At 32.5% G+C, this 21,385-nt stretch overlaps 2 protein-coding genes across 2 annotated transcripts; both read right to left on the bottom strand.

The window, feature by feature from the left end:
* Positions 1-681: 681 nt before the first annotated feature.
* Positions 682-20,957, bottom strand: LOC120201487 (COP9 signalosome complex subunit 7-like). The gene is made up of 10 exons (XM_039202084.1): positions 20,864-20,957; positions 20,567-20,730; positions 19,604-19,679; positions 18,858-18,946; positions 18,481-18,570; positions 18,191-18,235; positions 18,034-18,104; positions 17,686-17,824; positions 17,304-17,401; positions 682-693 (listed from the first exon to the last, which is right to left on the bottom strand). The coding sequence occupies exons 1-9, from the start codon at positions 20,955-20,957 to the stop codon at positions 17,309-17,311; spliced, it is 861 nt and encodes a 286-aa protein (XP_039058015.1). The 3' UTR covers positions 682-693; positions 17,304-17,308.
* LOC120201488 (transcription factor TCP5-like) lies at positions 3,782-4,222 on the bottom strand. The gene has a single exon (XM_039202086.1). The coding sequence runs from the start codon at positions 4,220-4,222 to the stop codon at positions 3,782-3,784; it is 441 nt and encodes a 146-aa protein (XP_039058017.1).
* Positions 20,958-21,385: the final 428 nt, after the last annotated feature.

Below are 21,385 nucleotides of genomic sequence, written 5' to 3'. Positions count from 1 at the left end.
ATGTTTTGGATCATTGAATTGGATTTGGATATGCAACTTACGTTCGTAGATAGTTTTCTCACGATATTTAAATCTGATTTGCGTTTTTCGGTGGTGTTTTACTAGTTTAATATATTATTGTGGTTCATTTGTCGTAGTAATCAAATTTGTTTATATATAGCTATTGTTAGAGTTTTTCATTTTTTTTTTCTTATATAATCGTAGGTGACTAATTCCTTATATTAATGGTGATAGAAGAATATATAATTATGCCTTTAGTTTAGGATTAAAAAAAAGCTATATATAAATGTTAAGCTTAAATTAGATGAAATATTAACGGTTATGGTTAGAGTTAGAAAAAAGAAAAGAGGCCCCTGTAGATGGATTAATTAAAAGCGCGTGTTACTTTCAGCATTTAAATAAAGAAATTGGTTAATGGGAAGTAACAAAGAAATAAAATTATTACATGCATTTAGAAATAAATAACTAATATACGTTTTGGAGCCTTATGATTGTTTAACAAAAGAAAGACAACGTGTGATTAAAAAATTAAAATGGGGCACTTGAATAAAATAATGATTGGAGGCGCAGTGTGAATAAGAATGGCCACTGGGCACGTCGGGTCGGGTTTCCAGATGTCTCAACCCGACTCGAAAATATTTTATTAATACCAGATCTCACCCTGTCACGATAATTTTTAGGTTTTTCCATGGCCTAAATCAGTCTCGATTTTTATACTATAAACTCGATCTCGACCCAAATATATCAATATTTTAAATAATTTAAATAATATATTTTATAATAATATATTTATAATCATTTATTATATTTTAAATGATTAAAATAATATATTTTTATAATAATTTACTATATTTTAATAATTAAATAATATATTTTAACATTATAAAAATAAAAATATTTAAACTCTTAAATATATTATATATTTTATACTAGGTCGGGTCGGGTCAATAATTTTTTATCTTAAATCCTGTCTCGTCCCCCTCCAAACGTACTTAGTATATAATAGGGGTGTGCAAAATTACCCGACCCTGTTGACCCGACACGTTGACCTGCCGACCCGGATTTAAAAAAACCGGGTAATTCTCTAAAAAAAAATTACCCGGCCGGGTTGGGTACCCGGCCCGACATTTCCCGGGTCGGGCCCGGGTCACAAAATCTAGTTTTTCCGGGTACCCGGTTACCCGAGTACCCGGTTAGTTTTTATTTTTATTTTTATTTTTTATATATAATTATATAAAATATAATGAGTTATTTATATTATGGATTATTAGATTTTGTATTTCGAACTTTTAAATTTTATGCTCGGATATTAGAGTATGTAATTCGAAGTTTCGAACATTTAAATTTGTGTATATTTTTTTAAAATTAATATTTTGAAAATAAAAATAAAAAAATCAGGTACCAGGTACCTGATTACCTAGTACCCGTAAAATCCGGGTCGGGACACGGGCCGAGAAATCGTCGAACCGAAAGTTCTGGTACCCAAAAATTATGTACCCGGATTTACACACCCCTAGCATATAACATGTATTGTCTCAATCCGTATCCCAAAATTAAAAAAAAAAAATCATCTTTATAAAATAAGATCGAGTCGAAACCTTTCAAATTCGTGTATTTTAAGTATCCCTAAGTGTGAACATTCATTGAAATATCCTGTAAAGTACAGCATCAGGTTTTTAGATTGAAAAGGTGGATAATTGCAGACCATTTCTGAGTCCAACCAATGTTTTGTTTGATGGAGTTTATACTTCTGTTTAGGGGCAAGCCGTGGAGGGTTGATGTTTATTTTAAAATTTATTTTTTAATTAATTAATTATTTTATTGATGATTTATACATTAAAATTTATTTATTTTTTCAATTGAATATCTGAAAGATGGCTCACACGTTGATTTTCTATAATTAGTTCATAATTCCACATGTTACTCCAAGTTCCCAAATCTTATATAGTATTAAATGCGCCGTTACCCCACGTGAGGTGGGTATATGGGCTAAGGCCCGCGAGCTACCCGTTTAACCCGCGATCTATGTAAGTTTTAGACATCAAAAACTAAAGCTCGTTTAAATTACAGGTTTTTTAGCCCGGACCGTTAAACCCACGGGTTTAATGGGTATAACCGTGGGTAACCCGCGAAGCCCGCAATAGCCCGCTTAATTTAAAATTTATAAAATGTTAGAGAAAATAAACTTAAAGAATTTTATAGAAAAAGAAAATAAATTACCTATAAATATGATGTTACTTATAACCATTGTAGTTCTTAAATTTATTAGGACATTTGTCATAATTCTACAGGTGCTTGATATTTTTTTTTTCATTTACAATGTATCAAAATATTATTCATTTTAAAAAATAAAAATTAAAAGATTTATATAGTATTTTAGTTTTAAAAAATTTACATCATTATCACTTTGGTATTTAAAGATTTTTAATTTAATTTTGACCTTTATTTTTTTCATGAAGTGTTATTCATTTCGTTCTTTAATTATAAAAAATCACATGATATTCTAATAATATATCACATGACATGTAATATTTGGATTAAAAATAAGAAAGAAAAGTAAAAGAAAAAATTGAAAACATACTTTTCAACTTTTAAAGGCTTTTACAAAAGAAAATTTGTTAGATTTGTATAATGTTTTACTTTGTTGAATTTTTCTGTTTGAATTTTTTTTGTTTGAATTTATGCTTCCAGGCACTTCTGTGTCTTCATATTATAGCATTAAATAATCGTATTTTATAAAAGTATAATGTAGTTATTGTTTTATTTGTTTTCAATTTGGTGATATAAGTGAATATTGTTTTTTTTTAATTTGAGTTTAAGTAATTATATCGTTATATATATATTAATGATTAAAAAATTTAAAAAAATATTATTTTATAATCATTTTCGGCTATTTAAAATAAAATTTAAATATTATTTATTTTTTGACGGTGCTATCTTCCTTTTCAAGTTATTGGATCATTTTTAAATGTGTAACAAGTTAGAACATTATTTTTATTACATTTAAAACATTTAAAATTATTTTTATTTAACGGGCCGCAGGTAAGCCCGTTTAACCCGAGAGTTAAATGGACGGGCCGCGGCCTTAGAATTCAAACCGTTTATAATTACGGCCTTTTTAAACCGCTCCGTTTAAGCCCGCACCACTAAAACCCACAAACTGAACGGACGGATAATTCGTATACCCATCTCTACTCACGTATACCACGTGTACCAAATTGCCCTTTCTTTAAAATGATTTACCCCTTAACAGTTAAATTGTTATCTCCTTTCCTTAAATAGTTAACTCTGGTAAAAAGCGTAAATTACAAATGTAGTCACTCAATTATATTTATGGTTCTATTTTGGCCACTGAATTATTTTTTAATTTCAAAATCATCACTAACCTTAAGTTTTTATTTCATTTTGATCACTCAATTTGATTCGATTTATTTTTCATGTAAATGTTGTGATGTTTTGAGTTCAATAATGTGAAATGATTTATTATCACCTATAATCGTCCTCCCATAAGAAGGGTATGTCAGAAAAAGTGACGGTGCACTGAAGTAATTTTCAGGTTGGTGATGGAATCCATGACTTCCGAACTGAAACGACGACAAAGATATATTCAAAGAAGCTCCCAATAATAGTTATTGTAAGTGTTGTAAGGCATGGAATTGGAATCCCCGTTGTTGAACAACTGGACCATGATTGTTTAATGGGAAATTAGCTTTTCTTGCTCTTTGATCCATTTTCCCTTCGTGTCTGTAATATTTTCCCTTTCAACCTGCATTTTTTCTCTTCAAATCCCATGCATTGATATCAAATTTGGATCCAAAAAAGGTGCAAAAGAAGATGATTGAGATGGATTGTTTTCCATCAATGGCGGATGAAACTGAAGTGATGGGAACTTATCAATATCATCTTTTGTTGCTTCAAGCAACCAATCGGAAACTTTGCTAGGCTTAAGGCCTAGCTGAGTTTGCCAATCGTATAGTTGAATTGTGGTCGGCACTGAAAGCCTAATCCGACGGTCCCTTATTAATCGCCTTATCACCATACAATCTTTGCTATGTCGATCCTTCCCGCCGAAAGAATGCGGCAATCGGACGATCCTCGGATTCCAAAACCCTGACCACCGAGTCGAACTCGATGGAACCTTGGAGACCTTGCTGCCATCACTGTTGATTTCGCCTTCTTGCTTTGATTGAAAACAACCCTTTTCTCTTGAATTTGAAATCATCCTCTTCCTCTAATCATCATTCCACAGTCATATATATTGTGTGTTCAAACTGAAACAAGGAATAAATTAGCCTGTAATTTGACAGCAAATGATTTCAAGATTCAAATAAGAGCATGAAAATACAGTTCACGAGAATTCAAGGATGTTTCTCCATTTCAAGTGACATACATGCAAAATTTCAAGATATTAGATTATAAATTTCAAAGTATACATACAAAAATAGATACATACATATACATACATGAATCAAATAGAGCTTGTTGCAAAATAAACTTACATAACTGACATATCAAAATGTTGCAGAAATTGCAGAAGATCAGTGATCAAATTGATTTTAACTGTGAAGCTTGTCTTAGGTATTCTCTCGGTGCTTACAGTTGAAGGACTTAAAGCTTATTGAAACAATAAAAATATAAACCTAGCAAAAGGAAATCACAACTTCAGGAATGGAAAAAAGATGCTAGTATCAAATATTGATTATAGTATGGGTCTTGGCCAAGAATTTGCTATTATTACCTTTTTTGTTATTATTTTAAACTTCAAAATGTAAAATTAAAGATTGAATTTGGTGGAATTGGAATGGCAACAAAGAACTGAGAGTGGTGTATTTTAATATTATAATATTTTATATGTTAAAAGATAAAACTGAACTCTTATATATTAATTTTATTCTTATATATAATCAATTAAAAAAATAAATTTATAAAATTAGGTGACTAAAATGAAACAAAACCCTAAGTCTACTTATATTTTTTTAAAAAATAATTGGATGACCAAAACAGAACCGCGAGAATAATGGAGTGGCTAAATATATAATTTGCCCTTTCTTTTTTTTTAATAACGTTAACGGTTTGGAGCAAACGAGGTAACGATTTAAATTTTAGAGGACAAAATATCTCAAAAATACTTTAGGAGGTAACTCGGTTCAAATAATATACTTTACGGGACAATGGTGTATTTAAACTTAAATAATATAATAAAATCTCACATGTGAACATTTATGATTTCTAAAATAAAATTATATTTTTCAGAGAAAATTAAGACTAACGAAACATCAAATTAAGTTTTTTTTATATATAAATATGGATAAATATAAAATAGTATTTATTTAAGGACTTTTAACTTTTTGACAATAAAAGTTTATACCTACAAACGTGATATTCGAACCTAGAATATAAAAAACAGTAACAAGTCTCTAATTACTGAGGTGGTTTGTTTCATGTTAAGTTTAATGGTCGTTTTTTTGGAAAATGTCATGCAGGAGACAATGTAGTTTTAAAATTAGATTAGATTAATGGGGTTTTGGTTGTGAAATATTTCAAAAAGAGGATATTTGAGACAACCTGGTCAATTCTGGAATAATATTGTTGAATGCAAAGGCAAAGCATCGAAGAAACACTTCAAAAACGTGATAAAATTATGTGTTTTTCAAATATATCTCCTAACAGGAAATATATCTGAAGTATAACTCCTAACTATATTATATATATAGGCATAATGCAAACAAATACCCCTAACATTTGACAGTATATACAAATTTTCCCCTATTGTTTTTTTGGGGAATATTTAACCCCTCAACATTTTATTTTGATTCAAAAGTCACTCGTTGGATGGAAACAGTTAGTCAACTGACAGTAAACGCCTTCAGCTGACTAAGCAAGCACATGTGGACACAAATGATGACGTGACGTGTCCATGTCACTAATGTATGCTGACATGGAATTGATACGTTAGATTTTTTGTTAAAAAATTAATATTGGTGTGAATTTAGAAGAATGAATAAAAATTATCTTGTCTGGAAGGGGACTCAAACCTGGGCAAGGGCGTGAAATGGTATGTTTCTTGCCACCATGTAACATCCTCAATACCGGGTTAGTGATCAAATTGTAAAATTTTAGAATTTAGTAATTAAAGTAGAATAGTTGAATAGTGCAATGATTTATTTCGAAATATTTCCTTAAAGTTGTTAGTAATTATCAAAGGAATTAAAAGGCAAAATGGTCATTTGACAAGAAAGATATTTCTCCCTTTATATAAATGATTCACGTGGGGGGAAGAGAGTTATCTTCTTCCTTTTGCTTTCTTCTTCTCCAACGTGCCCAAGCTAGAGCAAATGTGAGTTTTCTATTTTGTTGATTATTTGTTAATTTTAAGAGTGAGTTTTGATCATTAGATGATAACTAAGCTTAAGGAAAGCTTAAGTTATCTTAAAATCAAAAGATGAAGAAGTTATGAAAGATTAAAGAAAATGAGTTTTTAAGTGAATTTTTAGAAAAGAGTTGATAAGTTGAATTTGAAACTAAATTTGACTTGTCATAGGTGTGAATAAGAAGTTATAAGTGTTAAATCAAAGATTGGAAAACATGGAAATTTTGGTATGATTCTTAGCCTTAAGAATTTGGATGAAATATGGAAGATTATAAGGTGTTGGAATGATAGGAAATTGTTAAAGTTGTTATAGATGAATTTAGTAGCACAACAAGGATTTTATACATGAAAATTTGGATGAAGTGTTGATGATTTTCGGATGAAATAACCTATTCTGGGCAGATGCATCGATGCACTATGAGTGTGTACCGATGCACTAAGACAATATTGAAGGTGTATCGATGCATTAAGGGGTGCATCGATGCATGGGAATTTCGAAGCTATTTTGTGTACCGATGCACCCATAGAGCATCGATACACCCCTAAAGGAAAAAGTGAATATGGGTATATTAAATTCGTTTAGGCTATTAGTATCAAATTACAAGGTGTAGATATCTGATAATTACCTTAAAATGTATGGTTATGTAGACATTAAACCTGAACAAGTTCCGGAACAATCAAAAAATTAGGATTGAATCAAAGCAAGGCTAAGGTGAGTGCAATTTAATTGTACTAATATTATCAATCAAACATTGGCTTGCAATGAGTCAGTGACAAAGTTATTATGGTAAGTAGTAATCTCTAAAATGTTATGTGATATTTATGTGTGCATGAGTACATGAAAATGTGTATAGGTGTCATATGTTATTATATGCAATATGTGATATTGAACTACATGAATTTATATATATATATATATATATATATATATATATATATATATATATATATATATATATGAAAAATATGTTAGCAACTATGTGATATACATGATATGTTATCTTATGTGCTATGTGATGTATATATGACATGTATATGAACAAAGGAGAAATGATATAAGCCATATGAAATAACCTACGTGATTCCATGAAAAGTGATATGAAATATGTGACATGTGAAAGTGAATCATATGAAAATGTTCTACGTATAAGTGAACTATGTGCATATATAAATATGTGAAATGACATAAATGATAATGCACATGTTATATGATACGAGAGCTATAGGCATAGTTGGCATGCCAAGAGTAGAGGGTCTACGCGGTCCTTCGGGACAATTCTACATGGTCCTTCGGGACATATATGTAATTCCGTGGAACATGTATGTGGTACTTCGGTACACTTATTTGGTTCATTGTATTATGTATACGGTTCTTAAGGAGTGGTCCTTTGGGAGATATGCGATATATGGTCCTTTGAGACATAGTGGTCCTTCGGGACATTTCTACGTGGACCTTCGGGATAAATATCCAGTGCCCCTAGTGGGAATTTATACGAGCTGTGGTGACAACATTAGTGCACAACCTCAATGTACTCACATACCTTCAATTCTCACCAGTGTACCATGGGCTAATAAAGAGATAATATCAAATACAATATATATATATATATATATGATGTATATGTTTTGATGATACGAAATGCGTTAAATGAATTATATGATGTTATGTGTGTTTTGTTATGAGATGATATATGTGTTCTATAATGTATATGGAAATGTTCAACATATGCTTATATGATAAAAAAGAATTAATGATAATGAATATGAAATGTTAAATGTGTTGATAAGGATATATGTGTATGTAGGTATATGTTACAGAAATGATATATGATTTTATATGATATGATCGTAATAAATTCTCATACATTTGATATGAATTATGTGATGTTTAGTGTATTTCTTTATGAAATGTTTTATGGTTTCCATTATATGTTATATGCCTCACTAAGTAAACGACTTAGCGTGTGATTGTTTCACGCGTAGGTTTTGAGCAGAGGAAGATTGATAAAAGTTATGCAAGACATGTCAGTTTCTCCTTTCCAAAGATCATATTAGAAAAGAAACGTATATTATGTATTTTGTAATAAAGAAAGTGGTTGGCATGTAAATAAAGGATTAAATCCGATATGTTCTAATCGGTTTTGAAAAGTCATACGATTGAGTTTTGTAATGTTTTAAATGCGTATATGTAATTGATAAATTTTATAGGAATAAAGCATAGATTTTTACGAGTGTATACATATTTTTACGAAATTACTGTAGCAGTGCATCGATACACAATTTATATTAAAAAAATTTCACTGTTCACGGTACTGTTCATATCGTATAGTATTGTTCATAAATACATATTTGACTTAAATTTTATAATGAAGCATAATTTAATAGTATATTATTGTATTTTCTTAATATAAGTTCAAATGTTTTGATATTTTGTAAGAATATTGTTTTAAAAAGTCAATGTGACATCTTGGACTTGTATCCGAGTCGAGTACGGGTTGGGGGTGTTACACACCAGGCCAAGTATACTTAGGGATGGCAAAAAAACCCGAACCCGACGGGGAAAACCGAAAACCGAATTAAACGGGTCGGGTTCGGGGATGATAAACGGGGACGGGGATGGGGAAAACCCATTTATTTTAAACGGGGACGGGGACGGGGACGGGTTTGGTAATCCCCGCCCCGATTACCCGATTACCCGCCCCGATTACCCGCCCCGATACCCGACCCGATAAATATTAAAAATAATTATATATATATATATATATATATATATATAATATTAATAAATTTAATTTAAATAAAAAATATATATTTATATATTTAATTTAAATATATATATATATATACCCGGCCCGATTCTAGGCCCAATACCCGTTTAAATAACCGTTTATGCTAAACGGGGATACCCGTTTCCCCGCGGTTTTCCCCGATTACCCGACGGGGATCACCGTTTAAATCCCCGCGGTTTTTTAAACGGGGACGGGTACCGGTTTTTTAAACGGGGACGGGGACGGGGGGACCAATACCCGGCCCGAACCCGTCCCGTTGCCATCCCTAAGTATACTACTCGGTTTTGTAATAAAACAAAACCATATTTAACCCATAGTAAATGTTCATTTTAATTAAACAAAATAAAATATGCGTTTCAAATATCCCACAGACATCTACGTTTAATCTTATTTTCCCCTAAACCCAAGTATTCCCAAATTCAAATCGATTTGAAACCCTAATCTCATATCCCCTTTCAATTTCATCTCCATCAAATTCGAATCAATAACAAATTCCGAATCTTTTCCCCTTTCAATCTTTCCATCTCAGATGCAATAGAAGGTGAGTTTAGTTTTTAAAGAAAAACCTCGAATATTTGGGTTTGTTTAGGATCAATGGGTTTGGTTAAATGTTTTGGTTTCTACCTTTGTCTCGAATCATTTGTTAAATATTTGGGTTTGCTAACTTGTAGGTTGTTAATAACCGTACAAATTGATGTAAAATCTGTTAGGGTTTTTTTCGAATTGGGTTTTGCACAAAACGATATATATTTGGGTTTGTGCCTTTATTATTTGGGTTTCCAGTAATGAATCGAAGATGGAAATCAAAATTTCATGAATATATCATCGGTGGGGACTGCATTTTGTAGGGTATATCAGTTGTGGGGACTGCATGTTTGGTTTTTTACTGGGAAAATGGTCCCTCCATATGCATGCATCCATTGTTTGTTTTTTATTGCTTTGGGTCCCTCAATGTGCATGCTAACATTCATATTTTTTTATTAAAATACAAATGACGAGGATAAGGAGTATTACATGAATTTGCATGTTGGTGGAAAATTTGTTCGTGATCCATACGTACGATATGTAGGTGGTGAGTTGATTAGGTTGAAAGAGGATCAAGATAAAATTTCGTACTTTGAAGTTTGTAAAATTATTCAAAATGCGTTACATTTAATACTATCCAAATTATATACTTCTATGAACCATTTAGTGGTCGTTTACAAGATAATCTTAGGGTGCTTTGGGATGATACAAATATAATTGCCATGTTGAATTATTGGGTAATATATGGGTTTGAAGACATATATGTTGAACATGAAGTAGACACCCCTATTATTGTTGATGATATTTTACGAATAACTACCGGTGAGGGTGTTGATGATTGTGCTGCTGAGAGGGTTGTTGAAAATGTAATTGATGCTGATGGTCTTGATGATATTGGAGATGCTACAGAACAAGGTGGTTTTGAGTGTGATGGGGGTAGTGTTGAGGATACTACTGCATGAGAGGGTGGTGTTCAGGATGTTGCTGCTGAAGGAGAGGGTGGTATTGATGCTGGTGGTGGTGGTGAGGGTGTCTATTTAACTGAGAATACAAGTGAAGATGATGAAGATAATGATAGTGAGGAAAAAATACATATATTATGGATGTACCATATTTATCTGACGGTGAAGATGATGATGAACTACAATCTGGAAAAGAGAAGATTAAAGGTAAAAAACATGATAAGGAAAATGATAGTGGTTCAATAGAAAATGACACTGAGATCCATGATGAGACAGTAGATGGAGAAGGAAATAATGGAGTTACAGAAGGTGTAGGCGGGAATGATACTGATTACTATAACAATGATGACCATGGGAGTTTGATTAGGTCAGATGATGATGAACATGAAGAATGTGCTAGGAAAAGAGGAAGATATCCTATTTACAACCCAAATAAATAGAGTTCTCATTTCTGTTTGGGGATGTTATTTATAAATGGCAAACAATTCTTAAGATGCAGTAGAAGAGAGTTGAGAATTGTACATTCTGAAACTAATAGGACTGGTTACAAATGTATTACATCTAAAAGTTATCCATGGAGAATCTATGTGAGTAAAAATAAGATGGCAGAGAGTCTACAGATTAAGACTTTCATTGATGAACACAACTTCCCTGCTAGTTTTAGTAACGGGATGGTGACTGCTAAGGTAATTACTGAACATTTTGAAGATACTATTCAAGACCACCCAAAAATTAAGCTTAAAGAGATACAAAAAAGGATGTAATATGAAATACATGTGAATGTTAAGTTGAGTAAATGTCGACGGGCAAAGAATTTGGTGACATCAAGGTTGGGTTAAAACATGAAGGAAGAATTTGCTAACTTGTGGGACTATGCAGATGAGTTACGGGCAAAGAATCCAAGGAGTACAATAAAGATGACAGTAAATAGGGTGTCAAATAATTCTCCACCTCACTTTAAATGATTTTATGTATGCTTTGATGTTATGAAGAGAGGTTGGAAAGAAGATTGTAGGCCTATAACCGGTCTAGATGGTTATTTCCTTAAGGGTCCATTCAAAGGCATACTTTTGTCTATTGTTGGGAGAGATGGCAATGAACAGATGTACCCTATTGCATGGGCTGTTGTCGAGGGTGAAAGCATATATTCTTGGTCTTGTTTTATAAGTATAGTGGCAGTAGACTTAGGATTAGATGATGGATTTGGCTACACCATCATCAATGACCAACATAAGGTAATTAAATTTATTAAATTTACTTGATGCTAGTTGTTGGTTTACTGTTAATAGTTTGACTGGGTGATGTTATATCACTTGCTGATATATCTCAATTGCCACTGTAGTATTAATTGCTAATTGCAATTGGTCTACAAAAAAAACTTGTTTGTTTATTTCTAATGCAATATTTTAGATCAATTGAAAAGGATATTTGTCTGGAAACTAAAATTAGTTACACGCAGTGTTTAGATATTGTTATATGATAATTGAATAAAATCTTAAATTAAGTAAAATTTTGTTTGACAGTGTATTAAGATTGTTGTAAATGATGTTCTACCATTAGTAGAACATCAGAATTGTACTCGACATGTGTTTGCAAATTGGATTAGAAAGAAGATAGCAAAAGCATATCAGTTTGCCTTTTGGAAAATTGTGAAGTCCACGACTGAGAGAGAATGGGAGGAGAACAAAGATGCACTATCAAAGATTGATAGCATACTTGCTACTGAATTGTTTAGCAAAAAAGAGAAAATATGGATCAAGGCCTTTCAAATGATGCATGCCAAGTCAGATATAATGGACAATAATTTATGTGAGGCTTTTAATTCGAGCATTGTTGATGCAAGGTACAAGAGCATCATTACAATGCTTGAAGAGATTCGAGTCGAGATAATGACAAGAATAGTTGAAAAACGAAAATTCTTGACTACATGGAAGTACAATTTTGGGCCATTAATCAAGAAAAAATTTAACATCATGAAGAAAAACAACATTAAGTGGAGAATGATTTGGAATGGAGGTAATGTATGTGAGATGATGAGTGTTCTAAATCGATAATATTTGCTCGTTAATTCTTCGATCTTGTGGATTTATTGTTTTTGATTTGGTTGTATTATGCATATTTTCGTGCATGATCTTACTTTCAAGAATTAGTAGTAAAAAATGCGCATTCTACATTTTTTTTATTATTTGGCCACGGCTGGAGACATGGGCATGACATGGTATGACGTGGCAATTTCTATAAGGTCCAGTCAATAATAGGTTTCTAGAAGATCTAGCCAACACCTTCTGGAAAAGTGGACGTGCAGAGATATCTTAGGAGATTTAAAGTTTGAATTTGAATAAAACAATTGGAATTATATTTAGGATTATTTTTATTCCATGTTTATCTCTTGGATTTTAGTTTTAATATTTTAAGAGTTATATTTTATTTTATCTTTATTTTTAGTATTTTATTTTAAATAGTTTTAAATATTTTCATTAGGAATTATCTCTTTATTTTAGGAATCATATTTTTCTTATTTTTAGGATTTGGAAGACTATAAATACATTCTCAGGGTAAACCTAAATAGACATTCAAAAATTATTCTTCTTCTTTCTCTAATTTTTAATAAAAAAATTTCTTTTCTTTTTCAAAGTTCTTCTTTGTTTTATTTTTTTTATTTTCAAAGAGTCTAAGTATGATTTCCATACTTAGCTAATTTCTCCATAGACAAGGGCTGAAGCGATGACTCAATCCATATTTTGAGGATTGAAAAGAACTAAACAACTTTGAGTTATTTTCTTAATTTTCTGGAGGAATAAGATTGGTAATTGACCTATCTTTTTAAAATCAAAACGTTTTCAAATAAAAAAGAGCTTGTTGGTTCGAAAGTTGTTCTGATTTACAGTTGGGATGGAGAATCAGCTGGCAGCAAGTTCGACTTCTTGTAAACACACTTAACGGAGTCCGCTAAGGGAAATTGAGATCGGGCTAGATACTCATTGAGGCGACATAGCCCGAGTCGGGTTTTTCCAGATCTATAAAACAGGTTGGTGCTAACGACGATAGTCGTATTTAGTTAGTCTTTGTAAAGGACTAATATCCAAAAATAGATTTTGGTTTATCGGTTCATGAGAGAGAAAAACAAGTTACAGGGATTGGGCCTATAAACTGTAGCCGACAAATAACCGAAGCAAAAATCTATTCCGAGGATCAACATGAATTTGAGGTAAAGCTGAAGTCCATGGCTAATTTTAATATAAGTTTCTCTTTATCTCAATATCTTTAAATTATTTATTTAATTATTTTCTTTTATTTAATTCTTATTTTTTATTTTAAAAACAACTTTTAAACCCCCTTATTTAATCTCATCCAAAACTCTACCTTATCTCATCATTTTCTAAATCAAAAAGTCCACTTCATCATAAACACCAGAGTCCCTGTGAACCGAACCTGCTTCCCTACTCTACTCTATCTCTTTATTTATTTATTTATTTATTTTTAAGAAGTCTGAATTATTTTGACAGTAAAACGACACGTGTCAGAGGTAAAGAAAGGGAATAAACAATACATTGTAGACTTGAATGAAAGAACATGTATTTGTAGAAGGTGCCAACTATGTGGGATTTCGTGTCCCAATGCTTGTTGAGCAATATGGCATACTGGTGGGGACCCAAATGAGTTTTTACATTCCTATTATCACAAAGACACATACAATAAAGCATATAAATATGTTTTGTAATCTATTAATGGGCCTCAAGATTGGAAGAAATTTGGAATTGGCCTTGTTCTTCCATCGGTTGATAGAGATATGCCTGGAAGGCCTAAGAAAAATCGAAGGAACAAAAAAAATTCAAGCATGAACATATTAGTAGGATTGGTCTTATTATGACTTGTAAAAATTGTGGAGGACAAGGTCATAATAAAATATCATGTACTCAATCTAAAACTACAAACCAAGTATTTAGAGTTAATGTGTTGAGTTTGGTGTAAAACTTAAAGTTATGTTAGATTTCTAAAGTAAACTTTTTTTGTTGCAGGAGAGCAATAGGGATGTGAATTCTTCGACAAGATCATCAAGAATGATTGTATCAAACCCAACACATGTATCAAGGAAAGGAAAGAAGAAACAAAAGACCTGTGTTACTTTTGATAGATCAATGAGGAAAAAAAGATATGAAGGGATATGCCTTTACACAAATTTGAGGATTGGAGAACATACATTCTATGTAAGAACATATTAAATAAGAATTTCAATTCTTTGACAAATTAAATAATGTTTTAATTTTCTGATATGTTATCAGTTTGGTACAAGTGCACTAAAGACGAGGAGAGGAGCTGAGGAACCTATGGGCACTCAAGAATCAATAGCACCAAAGAAGAATAAATGAATTGTCTGATCGAATGGGTCTTTTGGTTGTGCTACTTTTTGTTAGGGTATATGTTTGGGTTGTAATGTTTTTTGTGTATGGAAAATATCTGCCTAACTTGATATGAGATACCTTTTAACACAAATATCTGCATGTGAACTATTAAATAGGCAAGGGTTTGCCCCTTAAAATGATCACATTACTTTTCCAGCTTGTTCGATTAGGCCAATCCAATTTTGTTGGTTTCTTCAGTTTAAGCAATGGTTAAATAATCGAATACCTTTGAGCTTCCCGCAAGCATGTGAAATGACACAAAAGGTTGAGTTTAATCTTAAGTATTAAATAAGGAAAACTTTAAACCTGTAAGTAAAAAAATTCATTTTGGGTATTCCTCTACGAGTATGTGGTGATGCATATTAGTGTTCATTGTGCTCTAAGAACATTTTGGAAATAGGAGAATGTGAAGGTAAGTTTTATATATATATGAAGAAAATAAAATTTTCAAATTAACTCGCCCATGGCTTGCAGTTGCAGCAATCGTTGACCCAAAAAATTATTGAGTAAAAACTGATGACATTTGTGTTATTGGTGAATCATGATTTTCTTTTTGATTAATTAATGAACCCAAAGATCAACCGAAAATTTTTAAAGGATAAATGAAAAATGATTCTCACATAATTTTTCACATATTTCCCTTTAACTTCAAGCAACTTTGGAGAAATAACAATTTGTTTTAGTGAACTGGAGGTGACATTGTCAAGCTTTCTTAGGTTAAGGAAGTACATGTACAAGAAGAATCGATTGTGGTAGGTAGGGACTTCAATCAAAACATAAGCCAAGAGAATAGAAAACACTAAGCTTAGTCATTTGTTCTTAATAAGTAATAGTCAAACACTTAATAATAGATATACATAAACACTTAATCTTTAACAAAACACCTAAAGTCCTATTGCAAGTACAATTACCACAAAGATACATATGACACACACCATTGAGCAAATACACATTGTCTTATAAAATTCATTTTCTTTCTTCATTGTTTTAGATTTTCCCTTCAAGCTCTTAATCTTTTGCTTTAATTCATTGTCATTGTCTTCACTTTGCACACTTCCAATCTCTTTCACTTTGCTTTGAACACTTTCACTTTCACTCTCTTCCAACAACACACTATTCATTTGAGCAGTAGAAGTAAGGGAACAACTTGTAATCTGCCCTCTAAATCTTGCATTCTCTTTCATTAAATTTCGCTCACTATCACATAATTATCGTAGGAAATGATTTGCTCGCTCTGGCATGCTAACATCATACCATTCAAAATACCTACAACCGTGCTACAATAAGGGGAAAAACATATTCCCTTATCAATCGATATATGTAATAACACTTTATCGTACATACATTCTTTATCTCAAGCTAACTAATACAAGGTCATTATAAACATATTCTTACCGAAAAATTTGAGCAACCGTAATACCTTTTTCCGGGGTTTAAATCGCTCCATGAAATTTCCCTAGGTGCCAATTTATTGCAATAACACTTTTTTGGTTCACCATCGTACACGAAATATCGTCAAGAAGAACTAATGATGGTTGGAGATTCGAACCTGTCCATTAGACAATTTCTACTAAAACCCAAAACATACAAACAAGATTAATTATTAAATTAAATGAATTCACAAAACAATGTTCATTTCGAACTAAACCAAATAAAAACAAAAAAAATTATGCGTAAAATACAACCCCATAGAATAAATCATTTTGAACAAAACTATGCAACAATGTTCAAGGGTTCTGAACAACCCATTCATACAATCTACAAAACCCATTCAAAACCCACACAAACCCAAAACATTTAACAAAAATTAGTTGAAAACCCATTCGAAATTAAGGAAATAATTGATTATTTGATTAAAAAAAATCAACTCACCTTCGAAATATATGATTGTGTAATCGGTTGGAAGTTGCTAGTTGAAGGAAAATGAAGAATTTGAGAGGAGAAACAATTTGAAATATTGGGGTTTCTAAACCCTAATATTTTGGGAATAATCGAGTCTCTCTCATTTCATCCACCTGTAAGATATTTGAAATGTATGCTTTATTTTGTTTAACTAAACTGAACATTTATTATGGGTTAAATAAATTTTATTTCATTACAAAATCGAGTAGTCCACTTGGCCTGGTAGCAAGAGGCATACCATTTCACACCCTTGCCCCAAGTTCGATGACTTAAAAAACATGAAAACCATTACACCTCCCCAGTAAAGATCAATATTTGCGCATATCAAAAGAATACTAAATGAAGCAGATACACAAATCACCTCTTGGAACGGATTCGGTCTTCCTCATAGTCCATCACTCCACCAGGTTCAGAGTAGATCTCCTCGAGCCCTCGAAAGTCGTCATCTGTCTGCTTAAAGTGTGTAACTTCTGTCACAACGTAAGTAAGCCACATCTACCAACATATCTTGATATTGAATGAGCGAATTCATGGCAAGCTAATTCTTGATACAGTTAAAAGTCATGCATTTTACTTAGACCTTTGTTGTGTATAATAATTATATGCAATTTTGCAAGAATTAAAAAAAAAACTACCTTAACCAGCATCACCAAGAAAAAAATATATATATATTCTAAAACTGAATTACAGCAAAAGGGAAATCAACGTTAACAGGAAAACTGGATTCAACCGACCTTGACAGAAATGGACTTCTTTACTTCTTCCACCCTATCGTCAACCTCCTTCCGATGTTTCTTGTCCAACTCACTCATAGAATCAGCCCATTTTATCTTCTCTTGAATTGAAATAAGTAAGTTGTATGGTGTACCCAACCTAGGTTCACACCCATAGACAGATGTTAGATATATAAGCTGATATTTGATCAAATGTAACATTGCATTTCCATTGAGCTAATTTAACTAGCTAGCTCTAATGAACAAAGCCAGAAACTAATCTAACAGCAGACAATAAAAAGTACCAACTAAGACATCAGTATGGACGGAGACCTTAAAGGCATGCCTTACTAGAACTAGAGATTTTACCAGTTTGATGGTGTTTGTATCATGCTCCCAAGTTGTCCTGGCCTCAAATCCCTCCCAGCATCAAATTGGACCTTCCATAACAAATGTTGGAGACTTCAAAAAGCAAGAACAGAAAAGAAATGAAAAGACAAAAGCCTTGAAAGGTAATGACTCGTACCTCAAAACATCTTCGCATCTGATCCAGCTTTCCTCTCACAATACCCTAACAAAAAGGATGAAAAGAATGAACAATCAGCACACTCAGTCTAACAGTGGTCCAATTTTTGCTTCCCTTAAAAGTCAACCCTCCCTCTTACAAAGCACATGTCATGTTGAACAAAATCAAAGCATCAAATCCGCAAGGCCTTCAAGGCTGCTATACAGACTTCCAGTAGCTAAAGAACGTTGTGTTGGAGTAAAATCTTTGGATTAAAAAGGACTAAAGAATCATGCTAGCAAACTACATACCGCATATATGCATTCATTGATAATAAAGTCTTCAAGTTCACGGACATTTGTGACATCTAACTCCAGCATTAGTTGATAATATGGTAGAACCTGGAGAAGATATCAAATAAAAGTGAACAAACTTGAAGCAGCCAAGGAAAAACTATAGAATTAATATCATAAAAATATTCCCCACAAATAGGAAGGGGAAACAACATTCCGAAAATAAAATAATTTTTTTTTCAGGAGAGTCTAAAGAACCGGTTCCATCAAGTCAAGCAGTAAATTATATAAACGAGTCATTAATGAGCATCAAAATGCACTATAACCACTATAACGAAAATAGACCAGAAAATAGCATATTTACATGAGAAAATCCTACATATATCAGAGAATACCTTGTTTGCCTCAGAAAGTGTGAGGACAGTCAATTGCTTTAGCTTCAAAACTTGATCCGGGTGCAATTGAGGAAGACTACTGCTATTACCTGCTTAATCGCATTATGAAGAGCAGGAGAAAAATAGGAATAATCAAGACAGAAATATATAAAGTAGTTTAAGTAAGTAAAAGGCATTCCACTGCCTACTGTGCCTGGAACAATAAACATAACAGACGAACACTGTCTGAGTGAAGATAATAGAAGCAAGAGGGAGAATAGCGGGAAAAAAAGAAGCCAAAGCACTAAGCCAGACAATTCATTTAAATGTAATGCCTTTTGAATTACTTCTCAATGAAATTGCCATTTGGATAATCACATTAGTGTAATATTTTCTTTCATGAGATTATCCGAATAAAACTATATATTATGATCATTTTCAGTAGCTTTTCTCATTAACAATCAATGTAACAGTAAGTTTCCACTTTAGCCACAAGAAAAAAACAAAATTAAGATATTAAACATTTACAAGAGGCAAAACATCTTTAAATGACCACTTTTCATGCTCAAATCAACTATCAAGTAGAATAACACATTCAGACTCCTTACTGCCCAACATAGGCCTTAACATACACAGTGGCAACAATTTTTTACAACTAATAATCTTCAAGTTTTCTTAAAAGGAAAACTTATGGTACAGAAAGGAAACAAGTGTATTGAATTCAATACGAAGTTCTAACCAAACAATAAATATAGGTTACAACTTACTCTTGTAATCACTCCATGTTCCATGTGCAAACAACAGAAGAACCTCAAGGTACACTGAATTTTCAGTGCCTTCAAGCTGCAAGGTACATTGATTTCACATGGCTATAAGTAAACTAATTCATAACGCCAAAAAGAACTGATCAACAAGCAAACTAAAACACCATGCTGTAGACAAAAACAACAATCTAATAGCAGACTAACCATTTAATTGCTTGGAAAGTGCAACTCGCTTTTACAATTAATATATATAATTCCCCATACATCTGGTAAAGTTGAGCCAAATTCGAACATCATTGACTAATGAACAACCCCAACAATCATCATTAATGACAATGATAGGAAACCAGTTAAGCAGTTTGCCAGAAATTTAAAATAAAACCAAAAAATTCCTCAAATGTCAAACCTAGTTTTTCACTCAATTTCCCAATCAACCAAATAGGGTGCTGCTATGACTAGTATCTATTAAACAGTTTAGTTTATGTTTCAATTTGATACTCATCGTTAAAAAATTAACAGAACTGCTGACATATAATTTTTAATTTTTTTAATGATGACATGACATTATCTTATGGTTACACGTCAATATCAAAGTTAAGTTTTTAATGGAAGGTATCAAAATGAGACATAAACTAAACGTTAGGTATGATTTTGAAATAAAATAAAGTTTGAGTACTAAAACGGAACATAAGTAATAGTTTAGGTACTAAACATGTGATTTACCCGTTTAACGGTTACCATTTTTTTAGGAGAAAGATTGCAAATTGCTGATGTTTTTCTGTATTGGCAAGTATAAAATCACAGGTTCCATGAGGCTTTGACATTTCAAGGGTTTGATGAAACCATATATTAAACTAATCCATAGGATGTATTTAGTAAGCACATAAAAATTTTATGAATCAAGTTAACAATGAGAAACATTTTTTTTCTGGTACAAATGAGAGACACAAAAAGTTAAACAAGAACCGAATCCTGCACAGAGGCATCTGCACGGCAGCAGAGTTCCTTTAGCCATATTGCTAACGAATCAACGCAGTTGCGAAAGATATTTCTAATCTCAACCACCCACCGATCTTGTAGCAGGGCTAGACAGTTATAGATCAAGGTGACTAACGGATGATGTACCGCATCTGATCGAGAGAGCATTTGCATTTTTGCACCACAAGCAGTTCATCTAGTTAATCTCGAAGACCCTCTTGCACACCCCATAACTCCGCCATAAAAAAAAATCCTTGCATCAAATCGCCATGTTCATTCCTTAACAGGCATCCGTCCAGTGCAACGCATTCATGGGCTCATGGCCCCATCGGTATGGATAACTGCGGTTCCAGGTGGTGGTTTCTGCCAAGCTACCCATCCTGGACCACGAACAAGTCTCGCGACTTCCTACTGCATTGCCTAGTGAATATCAGTAGCAAGACTGTGACATGAGATAGAACTTGCGAACACATTACCCCCAAAAACCTTGGCATTCTATTCTTCTAGTAGCATAATATTTACCTCCGGGCACTTGGCAAATAATGTGTTGTGTAACCTTCAATTTCTCTCAAACCAGTCATTGAATGGGAGCTCGAAAAGGTCAGAAAACATGAGTGCAACACGGAGTTCAGCCTAGATCGCTTTAGCTATTATACAACCATGGAATATATGATCCAAAATCTACATCCATCCTGAATTGGAATGTCACGTTTTGCCCACACAAGGGATATGGGACTGCTCGAATTTCTTTAAGTAATTCATCATTGATCCCGCACAGGCTCAGCTCCCAATATAGTTTGGAACTCG

This window comes from Hibiscus syriacus, unplaced genomic scaffold (genome assembly GCF_006381635.1).
Source record: "Hibiscus syriacus cultivar Baekdansim isolate YM2019G1 unplaced genomic scaffold, ASM638163v2 tig00007387_pilon, whole genome shotgun sequence".
Lineage (NCBI taxonomy): Eukaryota > Viridiplantae > Streptophyta > Magnoliopsida > Malvales > Malvaceae > Hibiscus > Hibiscus syriacus.
This window is presented reverse-complemented; position numbering and strand designations above follow the sequence as displayed.

What these genes read in the sequence shown, in the direction of transcription:
- LOC120201488 (XM_039202086.1), bottom strand. Translation starts at nt 4,222, where the DNA reads ATGATTTCAAATTCAAGAGAAAAGGGTTGTTTTCAATCAAAGCAAGAA.
- LOC120201487 (XM_039202084.1), bottom strand. Translation starts at nt 20,957, where the DNA reads ATGGGTAGCTTGGCAGAAACCACCACCTGGAACCGCAGTTATCCATAC. An exon ending in ATGCCTCTGTGCAGGATTCG is followed by an intron (nt 19,680 to 20,566) that starts GTTCTTGTTTAA and finishes TGTACCTTGCAG; the next exon opens with CTTGAAGGCACTGAAAATTC. An exon ending in AGAAGTCCATTTCTGTCAAG is followed by an intron (nt 17,402 to 17,685) that starts GTCGGTTGAATC and finishes CACTTTAAGCAG; the next exon opens with ACAGATGACGACTTTCGAGG.